A 17,174-nucleotide genomic window follows, 5' to 3' on the forward strand; every position below is an offset into this window, starting at 1 on the left:
AGTCTCAAGCCCCACACGTCATGGTTCTGTTCTAGTCCTTGTGTCCTGTTTGAGTGGCTGCCAGGTGTTTGATATCTGCTTCTTAGAAGCCTTTTGACTAGAGGTATACTGCTCGTTTCCCAAAAACTGTGTGACTGTCCATGCTTCCAGTACAATTATAGTAACTTGATTTTTTTTTTCCCCTGCATAAGCTGCTTGCTGGTTAACATGTTACTTTCCACACCTTACTGTTTATTCTCTCTTCTTGTCAGTGCATTTTCCTTATGTTGGAAATTAAGGGGTGTCCTGATTGCCGGCCCCATGTTGGTATGTTTTGCAGGAAGGACTGGGACCTATATTGCTAGCTATAGCTCTGTCACTCCAAATGGGTCAGTGAATCTGAGTTTGCCTTGCTGCTAAGTCCACGGGCATAACAGGTACTCAGCCAGTAAAGGTAACCATGGCTACCCTCTAAGTCACCCCAGCAGGCTTTGTATATTCGGACACTTCCTTTATGCCTTCATCTCATAATTTAATCCCACCTCTTCAGTGCATTGATTCAACAACCATATAGCATGACTTAACACAGGCAGGCTGTGACTGAGCTCTGACCTTGTGAATTGACATGCTAGAATGATCTCATTAATGCCTCAAGGCTGCCTGTTATCCCATGGAATACTAAAGGTCTCTAGATAGTGCTGTGCAGCCTAATCCATTTTAAATGATATCAGCCTAATCCATTTTAAATGATATCAGACCCACGCATGCCTATCCTTGGCTCTTCACACTACCCAGCTAGAAACAACTGTGTGCCACACCGCAGATCTTAAGTAGTCTGGAGAGGCACCAGAGCAGCAGGGGCTTTTATTGTCTCACAGAACTGAAGGGCTAGTATCCTTAGGTATTTCCAGGTCCCTCTCTACTTGAAGCCTGTCTTTCCCTTGCATCTGCATGCTTGGTGTTTTCAGTCAGTACCAGGAGATCTGCTAGTGCAATGGAAAACAGAGGCAATCGGTTCCCCATGGGCTGTTGCACAGACTGTGAAAGACTTATGTAGCAAGGTTGTTCTAAAACCCTTTGCGTGGGTCAAACTTGTGTTCTGTTTGATTTCCATTAAAGCACATAGCTTTCTTTGGTCTTGTTGGAACAACATGGAGGGGGCTGGGGTTTGGTGCCACTGCTACTGTTGTGTGTTCTGGAGTTGATGTGTCTGTTCAAATGCTAAGTCATCTGTGATTCACAAGAGCACATCCTTGGCTGCATTCCTTGCCAGAAGCAAGAGAGAGAACAGAGGCTTCCTAAGAACAACTGAAACAAAAGTATTTACTGGATTTCAACCATAACATCTCTCAGCTTCCCCACCTCTGAAATCTCCTTATGATTTTCTGCTTTTCTTCCTATGTTGTTCCTAAGAACGTTACCCCTGCTCATTAGACAGGGGAATTGCCCGGGTAGAGAATGAAGTCCTTTATCAGCTGTGTGGTCTCATGGCAGACTGAACGAAACCTTAAGGCCTTATTTAAATTGGTTATGTGTAAACCAGCTCCACCAAAAAAGAATGTTGTCAAACCTGTAAAAGCAGGTGGATTGTCTTAAGCTAGGACCCTCCACATGAGAGGCTGGAAGCACTCTGATGTATGAGAGAAGAGAGCTGAGCACAGTAAACCAAGTGAAATCTGTTGGTGTAAGGCAAATGTTCACCAGCCAAACTGGTTACAACAGGACAACTAGGATATACATTAGATTTGCATCTCCCAGAGTCCAGCTTCATTAGCTATTTTCTTCAGGAACTTTAGAGCTGCTTCTGGGTGCCCCCCTAAGGCCTGTTTCTCAATTCAGCTATGTTGAAATGGTAATTCAGGCAGCAACCTGAAGAAATGGGTGTCAATCTCTGCTGTGATTGTACTTCTAACGTGGGAGAGTGCTGATGAAGATGAAGCTATGAGGTTACTGTGACAAGCCATCCAGTCTGGTGCTCTGACAGTCTACTGAACTACAGTCCTAAAGTGATTATAGAATTTGTTCTTGGTTATCTAATCAAGCATGATGTCTTGCTGTTAAGTGTAATAAATTTGAGCAGAGATTGTTTCACTATTTAAATGCATCGATTGAAAATCATGACAGGCTGCAGAAGCCTTATTGAAATGCTGCAGTCACCTTTCATTTGTTAATGTGTTCTGCATTAAACAGGTTTTTTTTTTTGAAAAGCACTCAGGTGGCTGTAGCCTGTATCCTCCCACTAGACTAAGCATCCTGGCTGTAGGTTTTTTCCTTTTTTACATGGGTTTAGCTGATACAGATGTGGCAGGCCTGAGAAGCTGTGTTTAATAACAGCAGCTGTGTTGCTTTTGCAGTGTTTTTGCAGTATATGGGCTTTTCACAGCAATCTGTGAGCAGGGGACATGCTAAACTCACTGGTGGGAAAATTTGTGAGTGCAAACCCCTAGTCTGGTGGGTTTTTTCAGGGGTTGGATCTGCTCTTTCACCCTCCCCCAATAACTCATGAAGCATGCTGTTTCTGTTGTATCCTTGGACTGATACTTTTGCATGTTTACTATCTAGTATGTAGGCAGGCACAAGAAAGCTCCAGAAGCCAGACGTGGCACAGATATGTTGTATGAGCAGGAGGATGAGGGCAGAGATGTGATGAACTCCTTGGGATCAGGCAGTGGATGAGCAACAGGGATAGAACAAATATAAGCTTTTAAATCCGTGATCTACAAAATTTGAAAAGATGGTCTTCAGCTGGCTTTTATAGCAAATGGGATAGTCAGCAGATATATCTCAGCCTGTGATAGGGATAGGTAAGAGGCAAACAGAATGTCTATATACTCGCATCAGTGACTACACGAAATAAAGGGGCACACATGTTGACATATCTGTGAGGGAGAAAGAACATCTAGGGGAAATACTGTGGAACAGTTAAATTTGCACAAATCCACACATACACAGGAATGAATTCGCTATGCCCTCTTGTTTTGTGGAGCACATGACAGTAATTTGTCATCTGCTGGCAAATTCTTTAATATGTATTGAGAGCAAACTGCCATGAGAGTGAATTATTTGTATGTTTATATATATGAGGGTTGACTGGAAAAAGGCAGTGAACTCCAGTACTGAGTTTCTGGCATTGTACAACTAGCTCTCCTGCTGTAAAATGTGCAAAAATCGTTGGCACGTTGGGATAAATAATAAAACGGTGTTTGCTGTGTAACTGCATAAATCAATCACATAAAGGAGTAAAAAGAGAGATATTTAATTTAGTTTTAAAAAGAAGTTGCCTTGTAGAAATAGGTTATCAAGGGACTGACAGAATGCTGGCTACAACTGGACAAAATTAGACAGCTGAAACGGACTTTTCTAAAACGCAGTTCCAAGCCTACCCAAGTGCTACAAGAGCAAAAGACACTTCTTTTAATGTGTAGAAGCACCACCTTTTTCCATTTTTGTTCATTAAAGCTAGGGTTCTGATATCTAACTGGTCAATACTGAAATCTAAGGAGTTACTTGTCATCTGTGTTTGCATTGTTTGATAGATGACCCTGTGTTTTCTTTATTATTGTTGTTGTTTAGCCAAAAAGATTCTACTTAGTCATAGAAAAGAGAAAGAGCTGATTTGCAGGTCAGTGGGATGTGGAATTCCTTTGTGGGGTGAGGTAAGCTCTGGTCATTGTGTAGCTCTGTGTCTCTAAGATCATTCTTGTGTCATCCCATAGGCGGGTTCGTTACCTGGTGTGCAGCGCCAATTCACACATCGAGCTGAGGTATTTCTATTCCTTTATTCTAGTTTGCACAAAGTAGGGAGCTAGGTGATCACCCACAAATGCCTAGCTCTCCAATTGTCGAAACTTTACACTATTTATACAGTTCAGCAAGCAAAGACATCAGTCTTCATTGCTTACACGTTATATAATTCCTTCATTACTTAGTGCTCAGTTTCCTGTTTGTCAAATAATTCTCTCACTTCTCATGTTAATTAGTTTGCATGCTCAGTCTCAACTTCTTTTTGGGTCTAGGGTATTTCTTGAGTCAGTGGTCAATGAGTCAACTGCCAGAACTACCCTTCCCCTAGTTAGTGCTTCTTGTGGTAAACTTCCAGTCAGCTCATTCATCTTGTGGTGGTACTTTCCTTTTTTAAGCAAAGAACTTGCTGGTGTTTAATGAAGCATCTAGCAGGGCATTAAATATTGCTTGTAACTTGAGTTAACCTTTAACTCCTCATTTGTTCTAATTGTTTTAAAGTCAAACTACTAACAATACATTCAATTTTATTAATCATTTGATATCACTTGGACAAAAATTGCAGCATCTATTCCTGTCAAAATGTTGTGTGCATCCTCCAGGCATTCATATGCACCATTGTCTTTCAGGTGTGTTTGTGCTTTTCAGGAACCTTCACCAGCATTTTCTTCAGTTAAATATCACAAGTTTCTGAGTCCAAGGAAAAGGAAGAATGACATCCTGATTCTGTATTGAGGTTGACAGTGATTGAAAGTCTGTTCTTTAGCTTCCTGTAGCAAACTTGGGGTTTTTTTGGTTTTTTTGTTTTGTTTTTTTTTTTAAAAAAAAAGCTCTTACTCTGGTTTTTGGGTTTATGGTTTTCTTTCCTCTAGTAACAAAAAGCTAACTTTAGATTTCCAAAACACAGAAATGTCTGGCAATGAGAATCTACACCAATATTACCTGTATTTGAAAAGTTAAAGGATAGTAGCACTTACTCAATTTAATTTAATATAACTGAATATTGCACAGTGGAGACATCTCTGAAGATCATCTTTTCCAGTAGCAGAAAGCTTTCTGTGTTCTGTGGACTTTATAAAGGGCCAGACAGGCTTAACTCACGTGGGAAATTTCCACGAGTTGTCTGATTTAAATTCCAAAGATGACTGTTCCAAATGTATGAAATAAGCATCAAAATTGCTTCATTACCAAATAAAAATGCATCTGTAGATAAAATATTCATCAGGGTAGTTTAAGTTGCTCATGTCAGTGTCTGTTATTTTGAGATACCATAGCTTACCCATGGAAAATTAATTGCATGTGAATTGACTACCTCTGGGGGCATCAAAGGTCTTTATGGTGTACAGATTCGTGTGTTGCTCATCTCAGTTAGAAAAAAGGAATTGTTATTGTTGATGACAAATGTTTGAGGCAAAAAGCATTTTTCTATGGATTTTGATCCAGAGAGCTGGGCTTCTTTGTTGGCATTGGTTAAATTCTCCATAGCAGAAGAGGGAAGGAATGTGGTCTACCTTCCCAGAACAAAATGATCCCAAAGGCCTGAGGGACAGCACTGCATTCTTTCATACTTCCTTCAGCAGACCTACATTGTATTCCTTCAGGGCTGCAGGTATTTGACTTACTCATACCCTCCCACTCTTTCCTTAAATCTAGTTTTAATTGCATAAGACTGGGTAAAAAACAGACAACCATGCTCCTGGCAACTGTGTTGTGGCCAGGGCACCTAGTCTCTGGCTGCCATTGTCGCAACTAGGTTTTGCATACTTGCAACTACCTAGTTGCAAGCTCCTTATATTAGGTCTGTTACTTACTAGCAAGCAGGCCAGTGAAAGCGGTGGAAGTAGATGTGCAAAGTGAAGAAGAGAGCCATCTCTCACTTATAAGTGTGGTTTAGGTATTACGCAATGACTGGAGTCAGGTAGACTCCAACACTGTGTATCAATGAAGCTCATAGAGGTGCCTTCCTAATGAACGACAGAACAACATCTCAGTATAGGGTATTACATTTCGGTCATGCTCAGTGAAGACCAGCCACTGGTTGGGCTCTAATAGCTAATTATTTCAGTCAGGATTTCCCCTTCCCAAGGCTTCTTGCAGCAGTGTGCACCATGCCTGCACCATTTCATTTCCTGACTCACATTCTAGTTTTGAGAAATGTGGCTATTCTTAATTTTAGATCAGGACTATTTCACAAGTCAGCTAAATGGGCAAACTGTGAGTAAGCACAGTAATGGGCTGCTTTCTGCTCTGTCAGATAATTTCTGCACAATCATTGTCATGAAGGGAGAACAGAACCACATTCAGAGAGGCTGATGTCCACTGACAACCTGATCCTGTGGACTCATAAACCGGCATGAGGTTTTCCCGGAATAGCAAAGGGGCCTGCAAGCAAAGTTTTTTTCTCATGGTGAAAACGCAGGATTGATCTGTAGAAGTGGTCCTGTTTTCCAGAGTTGAGAACATAGACTTTGGGTAGTTTGGGTCTTTGGGTCATGCTGAACTTTGTACTTTTTAGCTGATTTAAAACATGCAGTATGTTTTTCAAAAGTAACTTGTTATATATATAAAAAAAACCCTTGCTTCCAATGTAGTTATAAAGAGGTAGCAGGATTTTTGATAGGTCTCTAAATCAGCAGTTGAATAAAAGTATTTACAAATGTGTTACTAGTCTGCTGCTGGCCTAAACAGTAATGATAAGGGCCTGGCTGTTAGCAGACAGCAAAGATTCTGTCACTTCTACAGAATTCCAACAAGCTAAATACCCCTACTGTGTTCAAATCAGCACATGGGAACGGGTTATAGAGAACAGAGCCTGGGCTCGATGGATCAGTATTCATGTGTTGGACACTGTGGCAGATGGACACTGCTAGCCCTTACTAGTAGGGGAAGAGACACTGTGTACTGTACCATGGATATAGTGGCTGTTAGGTGTAGAACGACAGTGTTCTGTATCCTGTGCTTGAAAACACAGAGCTGAGACAGGAGAAGCAGTGGACAGGTCAGCCCCTGAATATCTCCAGTAAAGGATTTTTCAAAGTAATCACTGATCTGGCAGGGGAGATAATTTTTCTTCTTCAGAAGATATTTTAATTTATTTCTTTGTTGCTGTATGTTGGCATGAAACATTATAGGTTTTGCTCAGAGTGACAGCATATAATATAAAATAAAACTTGGAAATGGAAAGGCAATTCAGAATGGAAAAACAAAACAACACAACAGTGTTTACTGCATTGCTAGAACATTTTTTCTCTGATGTTGCTGCAAAGTTATTACTTTTTTTCCTTGTCCAAGTGACATTTTATTGGAATGAATGCAGAAAATGTGTTCTGATATAACAGCACTTTGTTCAGAAAAAACTATTCAAAAGGCTTGGCCAATTTTTCTAATTGGGAACATGAATTATGTTACAAAGCTATTAACAACTTCTGAAAAAAAATACTAAATTTAATATCTAATTAATATTTCTTGAACATTTCTGTATCACACTCCAGGCATAAGATCAAAATAAGCACAGTCTGGTGAGCTGTCCACACAATTCCTTTCCCATCCTCATTGGGTTTTGAAAACTGAAGGAAAATGTGTGGGAAAGCTGTAATTCAAAGTCACTTGGTTTTACGCTTGTGTTGGAAAACGTTTTAAAGAAGGTGTGACTATCAAGTAGATATAAGTATTGATCATGTGTAAACAGCTGTCCTTGAGAGTTCCAAAGTAATTTCATGCAGGATTTAGCAACTAGGAATACTCTGAAACTCATGGGAATGGTTGCAGTAGGAAAGGAAGGAGTGAATGTTGTCTGTAGTGGCACCGGTTTTTGACTGTTCTCCCTCAGTTGAACAAAAATTTGGGAAATAATTATAGCTGTATTTGAGAAACCACAGTGACATTCAGATTCACATAGTAACTATATCATATGACTTAGGTCAGGTCCTAGCATGTTCTTTTGCAAAATGTGTATGTCTCATCTCTTCAATGGCTTTCATTAGTGCTCACATATATGCATTTGGGATTGCCATTTAGGTTCTGCTCTTTGAAAACCTTGGGCCTGGCAGGTTCTCACAGTTATTGCTGTTGGAATACCGATTTCTCAGCTCTTTCAATGAGGCATGTGTTCTGCTTGTACTTGTTCAGGTAGACTCCAACAGTGCTTAACTAAGCAGAAACTGATTTACAGCCGGTTCAACCACGAGGCTTTTTCCTCATTGCTACCTGAAACTGCAGTAATCTCTGCATATTAGATCAAAAGGGTTTGGAGGAGAGGAAGGGAGGAAGAGGGAGGAGTACGACTTCCAGGTTCCTTTCTGAACAGTGTCCCTGTAATCCTAGACATTGGTCTAGCAGCAATACTGCTGTTAAATAAGTGTAGATGCATTCTGCCTTTGCCCACAACTGGTAGGCACTGATTCTCTATGAGTTCAGGCATACCAGAAAAGGGGAAACTAAGACAGACTTCAAGAACAAATGGGGAAGGAAAGGCAGCACAGAAGGATCCTTAGTGTAGATGTGAACAGTTTCAAATCCTATATACCTGGAAGTATGGTTTCAAGGTGCTGAGGTGATTTCTTGCAACTTAATTTGTTCTTCATTCTAGCAGTTGAGAAATGTCTGGTGTGATATTTCTAGCTGCAACTAGTGTCAGCTCTGTTGGTTTACTTGGAACAAGGAAGGCAGATAACAGATTCACAATATATTTTTTTGAAACTAAAAGGAGGCAGGAAGGGAGGGAAGGAGGAAAGTATTTGAAAACGTAACCTTTGCTTTCATCCACAATTCGTAGAGTTCTGGACATCCAGAAAAGTAGTTGGGATAGAAATTAGAACTCAGACCATCATTAACAACATGGTGACAACTATGGGCTGCAAAAACTGGCAATCAGTAAAATCAGTTCATTAACTGAACATTCTCTCCTCTCAGTTCTTTATGAACAGAAAATTTGCATGCTTGACATTGCAAAGCTTCAAGGGTGATTTCACACAGCTTCCAGTTGCCACCTCCACTCTTTCCCAGAATTTACACAAAATGACCTCTGAAATCCATTTCTGGGGACTTTCCTTTCAGACTGGGTTTTACTTAATGAAAGTAATTCAGGGTTTTTTTTAGGACAACCAAAAAACTCCATAGAAATGCACAGGAAGAAATAGACTGGAATGTGAATTTTGTGGAATTATTTCACAAGAAACCACAATAAAATCTACCTCCATTTCAAACCAGCCACAAAACACTACTGAAGGGAAGACCTGCAAAAAGGAGCTCTAGGTTGTGACCTGCTGTATCTCCAAAAGCTGAAGAAACGCCACATTTGCTGAAGGGGAGAAGGTACAGAGGAGGCGGGACATGAAAGAGTAGGATGTGGGAAATAACTGCTTTTCAATAGTCAAAATGCTAGGTTAGATGGCCATTTATTTCCTTCCAGTTTTCCAATATACTGCCTTGAAGAGAAAATGGGAGCTAGTGCTTAACTGGGGGCTGTTAGAGAAGTCACTGAATAATCAGAGGAAATAACTGAGAATGAGGGTGACTGAAGATTATTGGTAACTCAACTAAGATAACCCTCACAGGTTTTCATCTGAACATGGACAGTTGACAGTTGAATCACTTGGGATGTTCCACAAAGATCCTGGTTAGTAGTTGGTTTTAATAGAAAAGCTATGTGCAAATAAAATCTCCAAGTTTGTTAAGCATAGACAGTCAGCTTTCAATGGCTAAATAAGCCAAATGGCACAGAGGGCTGTGATGATAAAATGATGATGCAGTGAATGCAAGGAGAAGTCCTTCATACATTGAGCTTAATCCTTCTACCCCACAAGTCAGTTTGCTTTGTTAATAATATAACATTGCAGGACTATGGCCCTTTAAAATTGTAATGCAAATTGCCAAAAGAGAAGGGATGTGGGGTGACACCCCATTGCTGTGAAATAAGAAAGAAATGTCAGGAAACAGAAATGGAAGTTTGGTCCTCAAAATGCAAACTATTTGGATTGCATGCTACTGTTTATGAAAGATGAGAGTGACCCTTCCGCCTCCAATCATATCAGTTTTGTGTGCAAGTGTCTTTGAGTCAGCTATCATGAAAGGAATTGATTTAGTATAAGTGTTACCCTATATTCTTAATGAAAAATTCACTGAGCGATTGCCAGAAAAAGTGAGAGGTGTTAAGAGGTGCATGCTAGCTGCCAGCAGTATGCACCAGCAGCTGCAAAATTATGTGATATATTGTTAAATATCTTACTTTTTAGGAGTGGGTGATTTTGTTATAGGGTCAATTTTCTTAGTAGTATTTCATAGTCTTCTTGATCAAAAAATTATTTTTGTTATGGTAAAGAGTGATATCCAGCATTGGTGTGAACTGCGTTAAAGTTTGCATACATTAATGAGTTGTACTACCTGCTGGGCAGCTCTCTGTGGTTGCAACTTGCTTTTCAAACACCTGTCATCAAAGGAAGAGAAATTGACAAGATTCTTCTGATAAGAAGGGCTGCTGGAGCTGCCTTGCGCAGCATTGCTATGAGCCAGAGACAGTGCTTTCATGAAACAACATGACCACAGAACTATTAGTTCATGCCATACTTCAGCTGTTTTGCAATGCAGGAAAAAGCCAGCAGCAGAAACAATCCGTTGTTTGTAAGTAAATGGTCTGAAGCTCTGACTGCCAAGCCAGAACACTGGTCCAAAAGGAGCTAAAGCGGTGAATAGTATAGAATAGAACAGGATACTTACCCCAAAGGAGCTGCCTCTCAGTTGGCCATGGCCTTAGCTTATTGATGGGGATGGTCTCCACCATATTTATCTGGCAAGCCCATTATGCTAGTGTTTTCGTCCTTTCTCCATGCAATCAGATTTTGCTTTCCTAGGTCTGAGCTGGCAACTTGAAGATGGCAGCAATAAAATAAATAAAAACAAAATTAAAAAGGAAGACTTTATGATTCTAAAATTCATAAATGCACAGAAAAGTACCATGTTCCCTGTTTCCAGGAGTCAGTACTTGCTCTCCTGCCCCGTTAGGACAGCTGGCTTCTTAGTGTTTGTGCCAGACTAGGACGGATCTCCCTGCAGGATAATAGCTTCTCTACAATCCTGTCCCCATTAACTGCAAGATTTTTCTATAGATGGTTGCAAGGTGATGTCATCCCTGCTAGCTGGTTGGCAAAGGCTAAATCCAAACAGTGGGAGGTGAGAAATCTGCCATGCAGCCTCCATCTTGTATTGTCTGCCATCACATTGGATTGTCTTCTCACTTTCTTGAACCTCTCAGGTGTCAAAACTTGTACCCTTTGCAGATCTTCCCCTTAATAGTGTTTCGTACCTAGCTAGAAATGGATGTGGATTTTATTGTGCTTTCTTGTGAAATAATTGCATAGAACTCACATTTTCAATGTCAGGAAAGTTTTACTTAGGAGTCTTGAAATTTAATTTCACAGATTTCTTTGATTCTTTTTGGTCTTTTTTCCTTAATAGTAGATTTTTACAAAATTTTCAAATCAAAATTGTTGTTGAACTAGAAGTTCTACTTAGTGGTTTCTGAAAATATACAAAGGGTAAAGGTTATACATAGCCTTCTAGTGAGATTTAGCTGGGAATAGACCTCTGGAGGTATCTAGTCCAACCCCCTGCTCCAAGCAGGACACACTCATCAGGTTGCTGAGAGATTTGTACAGGCAAATTTGGAAAACTTGTGAGGATGGAGATCTCCTGGTCCCAGGGCTGCACTACTCTCATGAAGAAGGTTTTACCTATGTCCAGTGGGAACTCGCTTTGTTGTAGCTTGTGCTTTTTGGCTCTGAGAAACTTCTGACTTCTCTGTTACTCTCCCATGTAGGCAATGAATGACTGCAACCTGACGCCCTCCATTTCACCTTTTCATCTCCAAACACAGTTCCCTCAGCTTGTCCTTGAACATCATGTGCTCCCACACACCCAGACCATGCTTAGTGCCCCTGCTCTGGACTTGCTCCAGTGTTGGCTTCTCTTTTTTATGGGGTGCCAGTTACAGTTTCAACCTCACTGGTGCTCTGTAGGGGAAGTAGTCACTTTCTTCCAGCAGCTGGTACACTTCTGCTACGCAAACCAGACTGCAGTAAGCCTTTATGGGCAGACTGTTGAGTCATGTTCTGTATCCTGTCCACCATAGTTCCTTTTCTGGACAGTCATGCCCCAGCTTGCGCTGCTGCTTTGGTTTATTCCGACCCAAAGGGCAGAAGCTTTTTGTTTGGCTTGGTTAAATTCTATCAGGCTGCTATCCACAACTTCTAGGTCACGTTCTTTTTTACTCACCTTCACAAACAGTGTGGCCTCCCAAAACACTGACCTGTCATGATATAGAGAAGATGTTGTTTGTTTGTTTGTGGAATTCTGGTAGCAGTAGACTTAATATACTGTAAGATTAATGACTATGTACTACCCAAACCTAAGTGTCTACATAGGTCCTTCTTAGGGAAGCAACAGCTGTCTGTCATGAATACATGGATTGTAGCATTTGTTTACATTAAAAGCATTTTCCTTCTGTTTTAAAAAGGGCATGTGTCCTTGCCCATTCTGCATTAAAGTGCATTTGGCAGGTTGTTCTACAGTTCTTACTGTACCCCTGAAATTAGCATGCATCTGTGATTGCATTAATTTATTTGCACACTTTCAAGGCATTTTGTAGCAAAGTAGATACATAGTAAACTGAAGAAAGGGAGCAGTACATCTGTCCTCTTAATGAAGTATTTAAAGATGCCACTTTTGTTTAAAGGAAATAATTTAGAGAGCAATTATGATTCAAGAGATATTTTTTTCTGCTAAGAAATTGATATTTAAAGCAAGCTTTTAGGCGTGTACAGCTATAATTGCAGCGTCTGGAGTGGTTTCTGCTCACCAGAAAGGATCACTTCATCAGGCAGTTGTTGAATACATCTGAAAGATATGAGCTTGACTGTGCCACAAGCACTTCTGGAGGGAATGCTGCACCTGATGACTAGAAAATTGCAGATTTTAGAGAAGTTGCTTTTAACATGGCATGGTGTGTTTTCCTGCTATAGCTTTCTGTGTCATCTTAAACTGGGTTTCCTTGCTGGCATAGGCCAACCCATTTTAACACTATTGTCTTTGTCCCCTGGACACACTTGGAAGAAACAATGGTTTGAAGCTAGAATAGTTGGGAGTGGGACATCAAGCAAGCGATAAAAATCCTCTAGGCCTTATTTAACATCTTGGAGTGTCGGAGCTGTCCTGTGCTCTTGTTTTGTCCTGGCTAAACTTTACACTCTTAAAATGACCTGTATGGCATGCTAAAGACAGCAGACACTGAAGGGTCACTGCTGGGAAGAGGTAGGGTCACCTCTGCCACCTACTGCACTGCATGGCAGCATGGGTGCTACCTGTTGGAGTGCCACTATGTTGGATGGGTTGCTTTTGGTCAGGGGCAGAGAGGGCAGTTACCGTGCCACTCTTCCCTGTGTAATCATGAGCCTTCCCTCAAAAAGGCAGCATACATGCAGGCTGGAAGGTCATCTAGGCATTGAATGCTTCTGGTGTGGGCGTCATGTACTGGTTTCTGCCTGCAGAAAGGCTGTAGGGTAGCAGCCTTTTCTCCATGTGGGGCAGGTGGAAGTCTTTATGCCATTAATTTTAGGAATCGGCTCATCTGAGGAAGTTTTCCCAGCTGAAGCCACCGGGTTCTCCATATAGCCGTGTTCTGGGAAGTTGCTGCTGGGGTGGGATGGTTGTGATCTGTTCTGAGGTCTCCATGAGACAGAACAGGGCAGGTCTTGCCTCACCTGAATGAGGCTTATGGCCTGCCTATGTGTCTGTGAAGAGAGCCTCAGGCCTCTGACAGGACAAACCCAATGATACCTTTTGGTCTAGAAGTAATGATTGCTTGCAGTGAAAATTAAAAGTTCACAGGAAAACATGGGGGAAAGGGCAGGAACAGGAAAGGGGTTGTCCTCTGACACACCTCTGGATCAATTCCAGGGTAAGATAGCCTTGCATCTGGGTCCAGACAGCACAGGTGATGAAAACAAAATACTAGCTTAGGCTGCCTTTGTGTTGGACTGTCCAGGGGGGTTTGCAGTTAGCAGTTGCTGTCTATCAGTCTGGCCACTATCTTGGCCACCCAGGATCTGCTTGCATTTTGTTCTACGTTTCTGTGTTATGAAGGAGAAGCTGTGCTGCTTCTGTCTTCCCTATGCACAAGCATTAACTAACGCTTTGATTTTCTTACAGGAGCAGTCAAGGTTTTATGCACATGAAACTGATGAAAACCAAAGATAAATACATCCTGGGTCAGAACAGCCCTCCCTTCGACAGTGTTCCTGAAGTCATCCACTACTACACCACAAAAAAGCTGCCTATCAAAGGAGCAGAACACCTGTCACTGCTCTACCCTGTGGCTGTGCGGACCCTCTAATAACCTAGTCTCACCCCTTCCTGTGGATGGGAGGTGAGAGGTAAGCTGGGTTGCACAGAATTCATTGCTGGAATTCAGTGCTTGAGTCTGTGATGGGAAGTGTCAGCCTTTAGTCTTAAGAATGTGTGCACTCTGCAGAGTTGGGGATGGGACTGTGTATGGTACTCTTATGCTGCAGCTTGCCTCTAGAACTTCTACATAAGAGAAAGAAATCTTACTTTAGTGCAAGGAGAACAGATTTAATTCCCAGAGCTTCTCTGTGAATTAAAAGTACTTCCCAACAAAAGTTCCTCCTCCAAGTTTTGAGAAGAATCAACAAGTTCTTCTCAGCAGTAAAACACCAGCAACTTTAATTCTCTTGCTACCCTGAGAAACCTTTCCATGTGAAAGGGTAACCTGACTCTGAGGGACCCTAGGGTGTTCTTGGTGGACCTGAGAAGGAGCTGCTTAGTGGCAAGTCCCTGTGGCTCTGTCACTCAGCTTGGTGTGTTTTGGTTTTTTTAATGCAGTTTCTTGGGGTAGTCAAATGTTCAACTCCTATTAGGCACACAGTCTTAAAATAATTTTATGAGAGCAAATCATGGTCAATTATTTATGAATAGGGGATATAATTAAAAAGTAGTTTGATGTATATTTTTATCCTTTTTTGGTACAATAATCTCTTAAGGGTTACTGTCTTCATTTGCAAGTTTCATTCATGGATGCAGGCAGCTAATTCTGTTTGGGGCAGTTACACCATAATGTTTTAAGTAGTTGGAATGAGTTATTTTGATATGTGGGTTAGTATTTATGCGTGAGGGTGGTCAAAGGCTTTTATAAAGCTTTAGGAGGCAAACTCTTCACTTGCTCATTCATCTGGATCAAACAATTGTCCTACTGAGGCAGCAAACTAACAAGTGTGTGTCACACCGCCTTTCCATAAGATGGCTTTTTCAGCTGTATAAATGAGACTGCCATATGTAGCAGAGCAGAATTTGTTTTTCTGGTGTATGAAGACATTCTTAAAACATGGTCATTTGACATATACCTTCTGCCCAGTGTTCATTTTCATCACAAACAGAAGCCTCCTGCTGTATTTCAGTCATTGTCATCCAGAAGCACTGCAGAAGCTGCTCTGTACCTTAGTCCTGCTAACTCAGTGCCCATCCACTTGAGAGAGATTTTCTACATGCTCTTTGTGCTCATTGGAAGGGTTAAGTGAAAAAAATATAATTGTGCAGAAACTGGAACTGGGGAATCAATAGCCTGCTAGTCCTCACTTTTTGCCATCTCTCACCTATGTCTAGAATGCTGTGCATTAACCCATCAGCTGTTGTAGTAGCAAACTGGTTATATGCAGTTTATGTATTTTACAGACTGCAATAGGACTGTGAAATTGTGTGTTATTTAATTCAGCTTTCTTACCTACTACTATTCCATTTCATGTATGCTTAGAAAGAAGTGCAAATCTGAAAATTGTAACGGAATAACCACTTACTGCCTGTAAAACTAGTGCTGCATTGTATTGTCTAATCTGATAAGAACCTCAAGGATGTTCCATAGAATGTCATTGGTGATGAACATTTTGCTTCCTTTTAAGCCTGTCTTGTTCTTTGTATGCCATCTAACACAATTTAAACAGAAGTGGATCACACATACGTGAGGAGCTCAGTGTTATTCTGTGCAGCAACAATAGAAGGTCAAACTATCTCACCCAGAATTTGAAGCTGCATTGGAATAGGTTCATACTGGTTTTCTGAGAGAAGGGTGGCACAATGGAGTATGAAGAGACAACATTCCTCTCCAAGTGAAGCCAAACTTCCCGTTTGGGAACATCACCCACTTGGCAAGAGCATACAGGCATTTTTAAGTTAGCATATTTTTCTCTCACCAGAGTAGGAGTTCATGAAGGTGGCAGAGCTCAAGAGAAATTAGGAATCAGATTGCATCTGCTGTTGTCTGATTCTCTGCCTATGTGAGCTCCAGCAATTCCATCATGCCCTTGGGACAGAAATATAGTATATTTCTTCTTTTGCATGTTGAAGTGCATTTTTTAGAATCTGGCGTTGTTGTTGCTGTTCTATGGCCTGTTTTTCTTCTTCTGTAATGGAAAAGTAAGCCTCTACTTTCTCTAGCAGCAATTGCCAGTAGAAACCAACAGCATCGTTAACCAAGGCCTTGCCAGGCTTTCTTAAGCACATTGTCTTTAGTTTATGGGGATCACTGTTTTACTGAATCTTTCTTGTCATGAGCCTGACTGAAAGTCAACTGAAGCCAACAGGTGCCACTTTATTGCTGTGTGCAGATTGTGCGTTGGGAAAATACTTGCTTCCTACAAATCAGGCAATATGCATCATACAAATGTGTATATAGATTATTACAGCTTCAAGGGTCAGATCACGGTTCTTGGTTCAGCAAAAGGAAATAATCTCAGAAAATTTTGGTTGTCTGTGGGAAGGTTTTTTCTGTGGGATTATTTTTTAAAAAGACTTCTAGAAAGTATTCAGTAATTACAGAATAAATAAAACCAGGATTTTGTTTGCACTGTAATGTTGTCCTTGTTTATTTAAGTGATTGTATGATATTTTTCCAGTGAAGGAATATTCTTCCCAGACTTATTAATGTATAGTGAAAATGCAGTGTGTTGCAGTGTGTAGTGTTGCATATAGGTGGAAGATCTCATAGTGATCATGCCTATATAGCATATTAAAAGTTTATTTTAAAAAAAAATTAAACCTCTCCCTTTTCTTCCTCTAATTGTCAATGTGTACTCAGATTGTCTTGAACAGCTAACTGCTGAGGCAGCCTTTCAGAACAACTTGTGTTTGTGTGTCTTAAATGTGCAGTGAAAGTTACCATTAGGCTATAATCTGGTTTGGAGTCTGGAAAATCATATGGCTTGGTTCTGCCCTGAGCAATTCTCGACAATGTGCACCTTTGCAAGGGTTGGGCTGAAACAACACAGTTGTGTGTGTGAATGACATTGCTGTCCAATTGCTTAAGGTGCTCAAGGAATTCTGTTATTGCTATTTACAGTGTAACAGTGGTGAAACACTTCTTGCAGAATTTATAAGAGGTATTATTTAGTCTT

At 40.8% G+C, this 17,174-nt stretch overlaps 1 protein-coding gene across 2 annotated transcripts in view; it reads left to right on the forward strand.

Annotated features, from left to right (window-relative positions):
• SHB (SH2 domain containing adaptor protein B) overlaps positions 1-16,774 on the forward strand; it is an 83,463-nt gene extending 66,689 nt beyond the window's left edge. The window contains exons 6-7 of one of the 2 annotated variants that reach the window (XM_037373966.1): positions 3,696-3,743; positions 13,921-16,774. In XM_037373966.1, the coding sequence (XP_037229863.1) occupies positions 3,696-3,743; positions 13,921-14,104 (232 nt within the window). In that variant the 3' untranslated portion in view covers positions 14,105-16,774. The remainder of the gene's footprint in view (positions 1-3,695; positions 3,744-13,920) is intronic. The other variant, XM_037373967.1, reaches the window with a different exon arrangement.
• The last annotated feature ends 400 nt before the right edge of the window (positions 16,775-17,174 follow it).

Source organism: Falco rusticolus, chromosome Z (assembly GCF_015220075.1).
Source record: "Falco rusticolus isolate bFalRus1 chromosome Z, bFalRus1.pri, whole genome shotgun sequence".
Classification (NCBI taxonomy): Eukaryota; Metazoa; Chordata; class Aves; order Falconiformes; family Falconidae; genus Falco; species Falco rusticolus.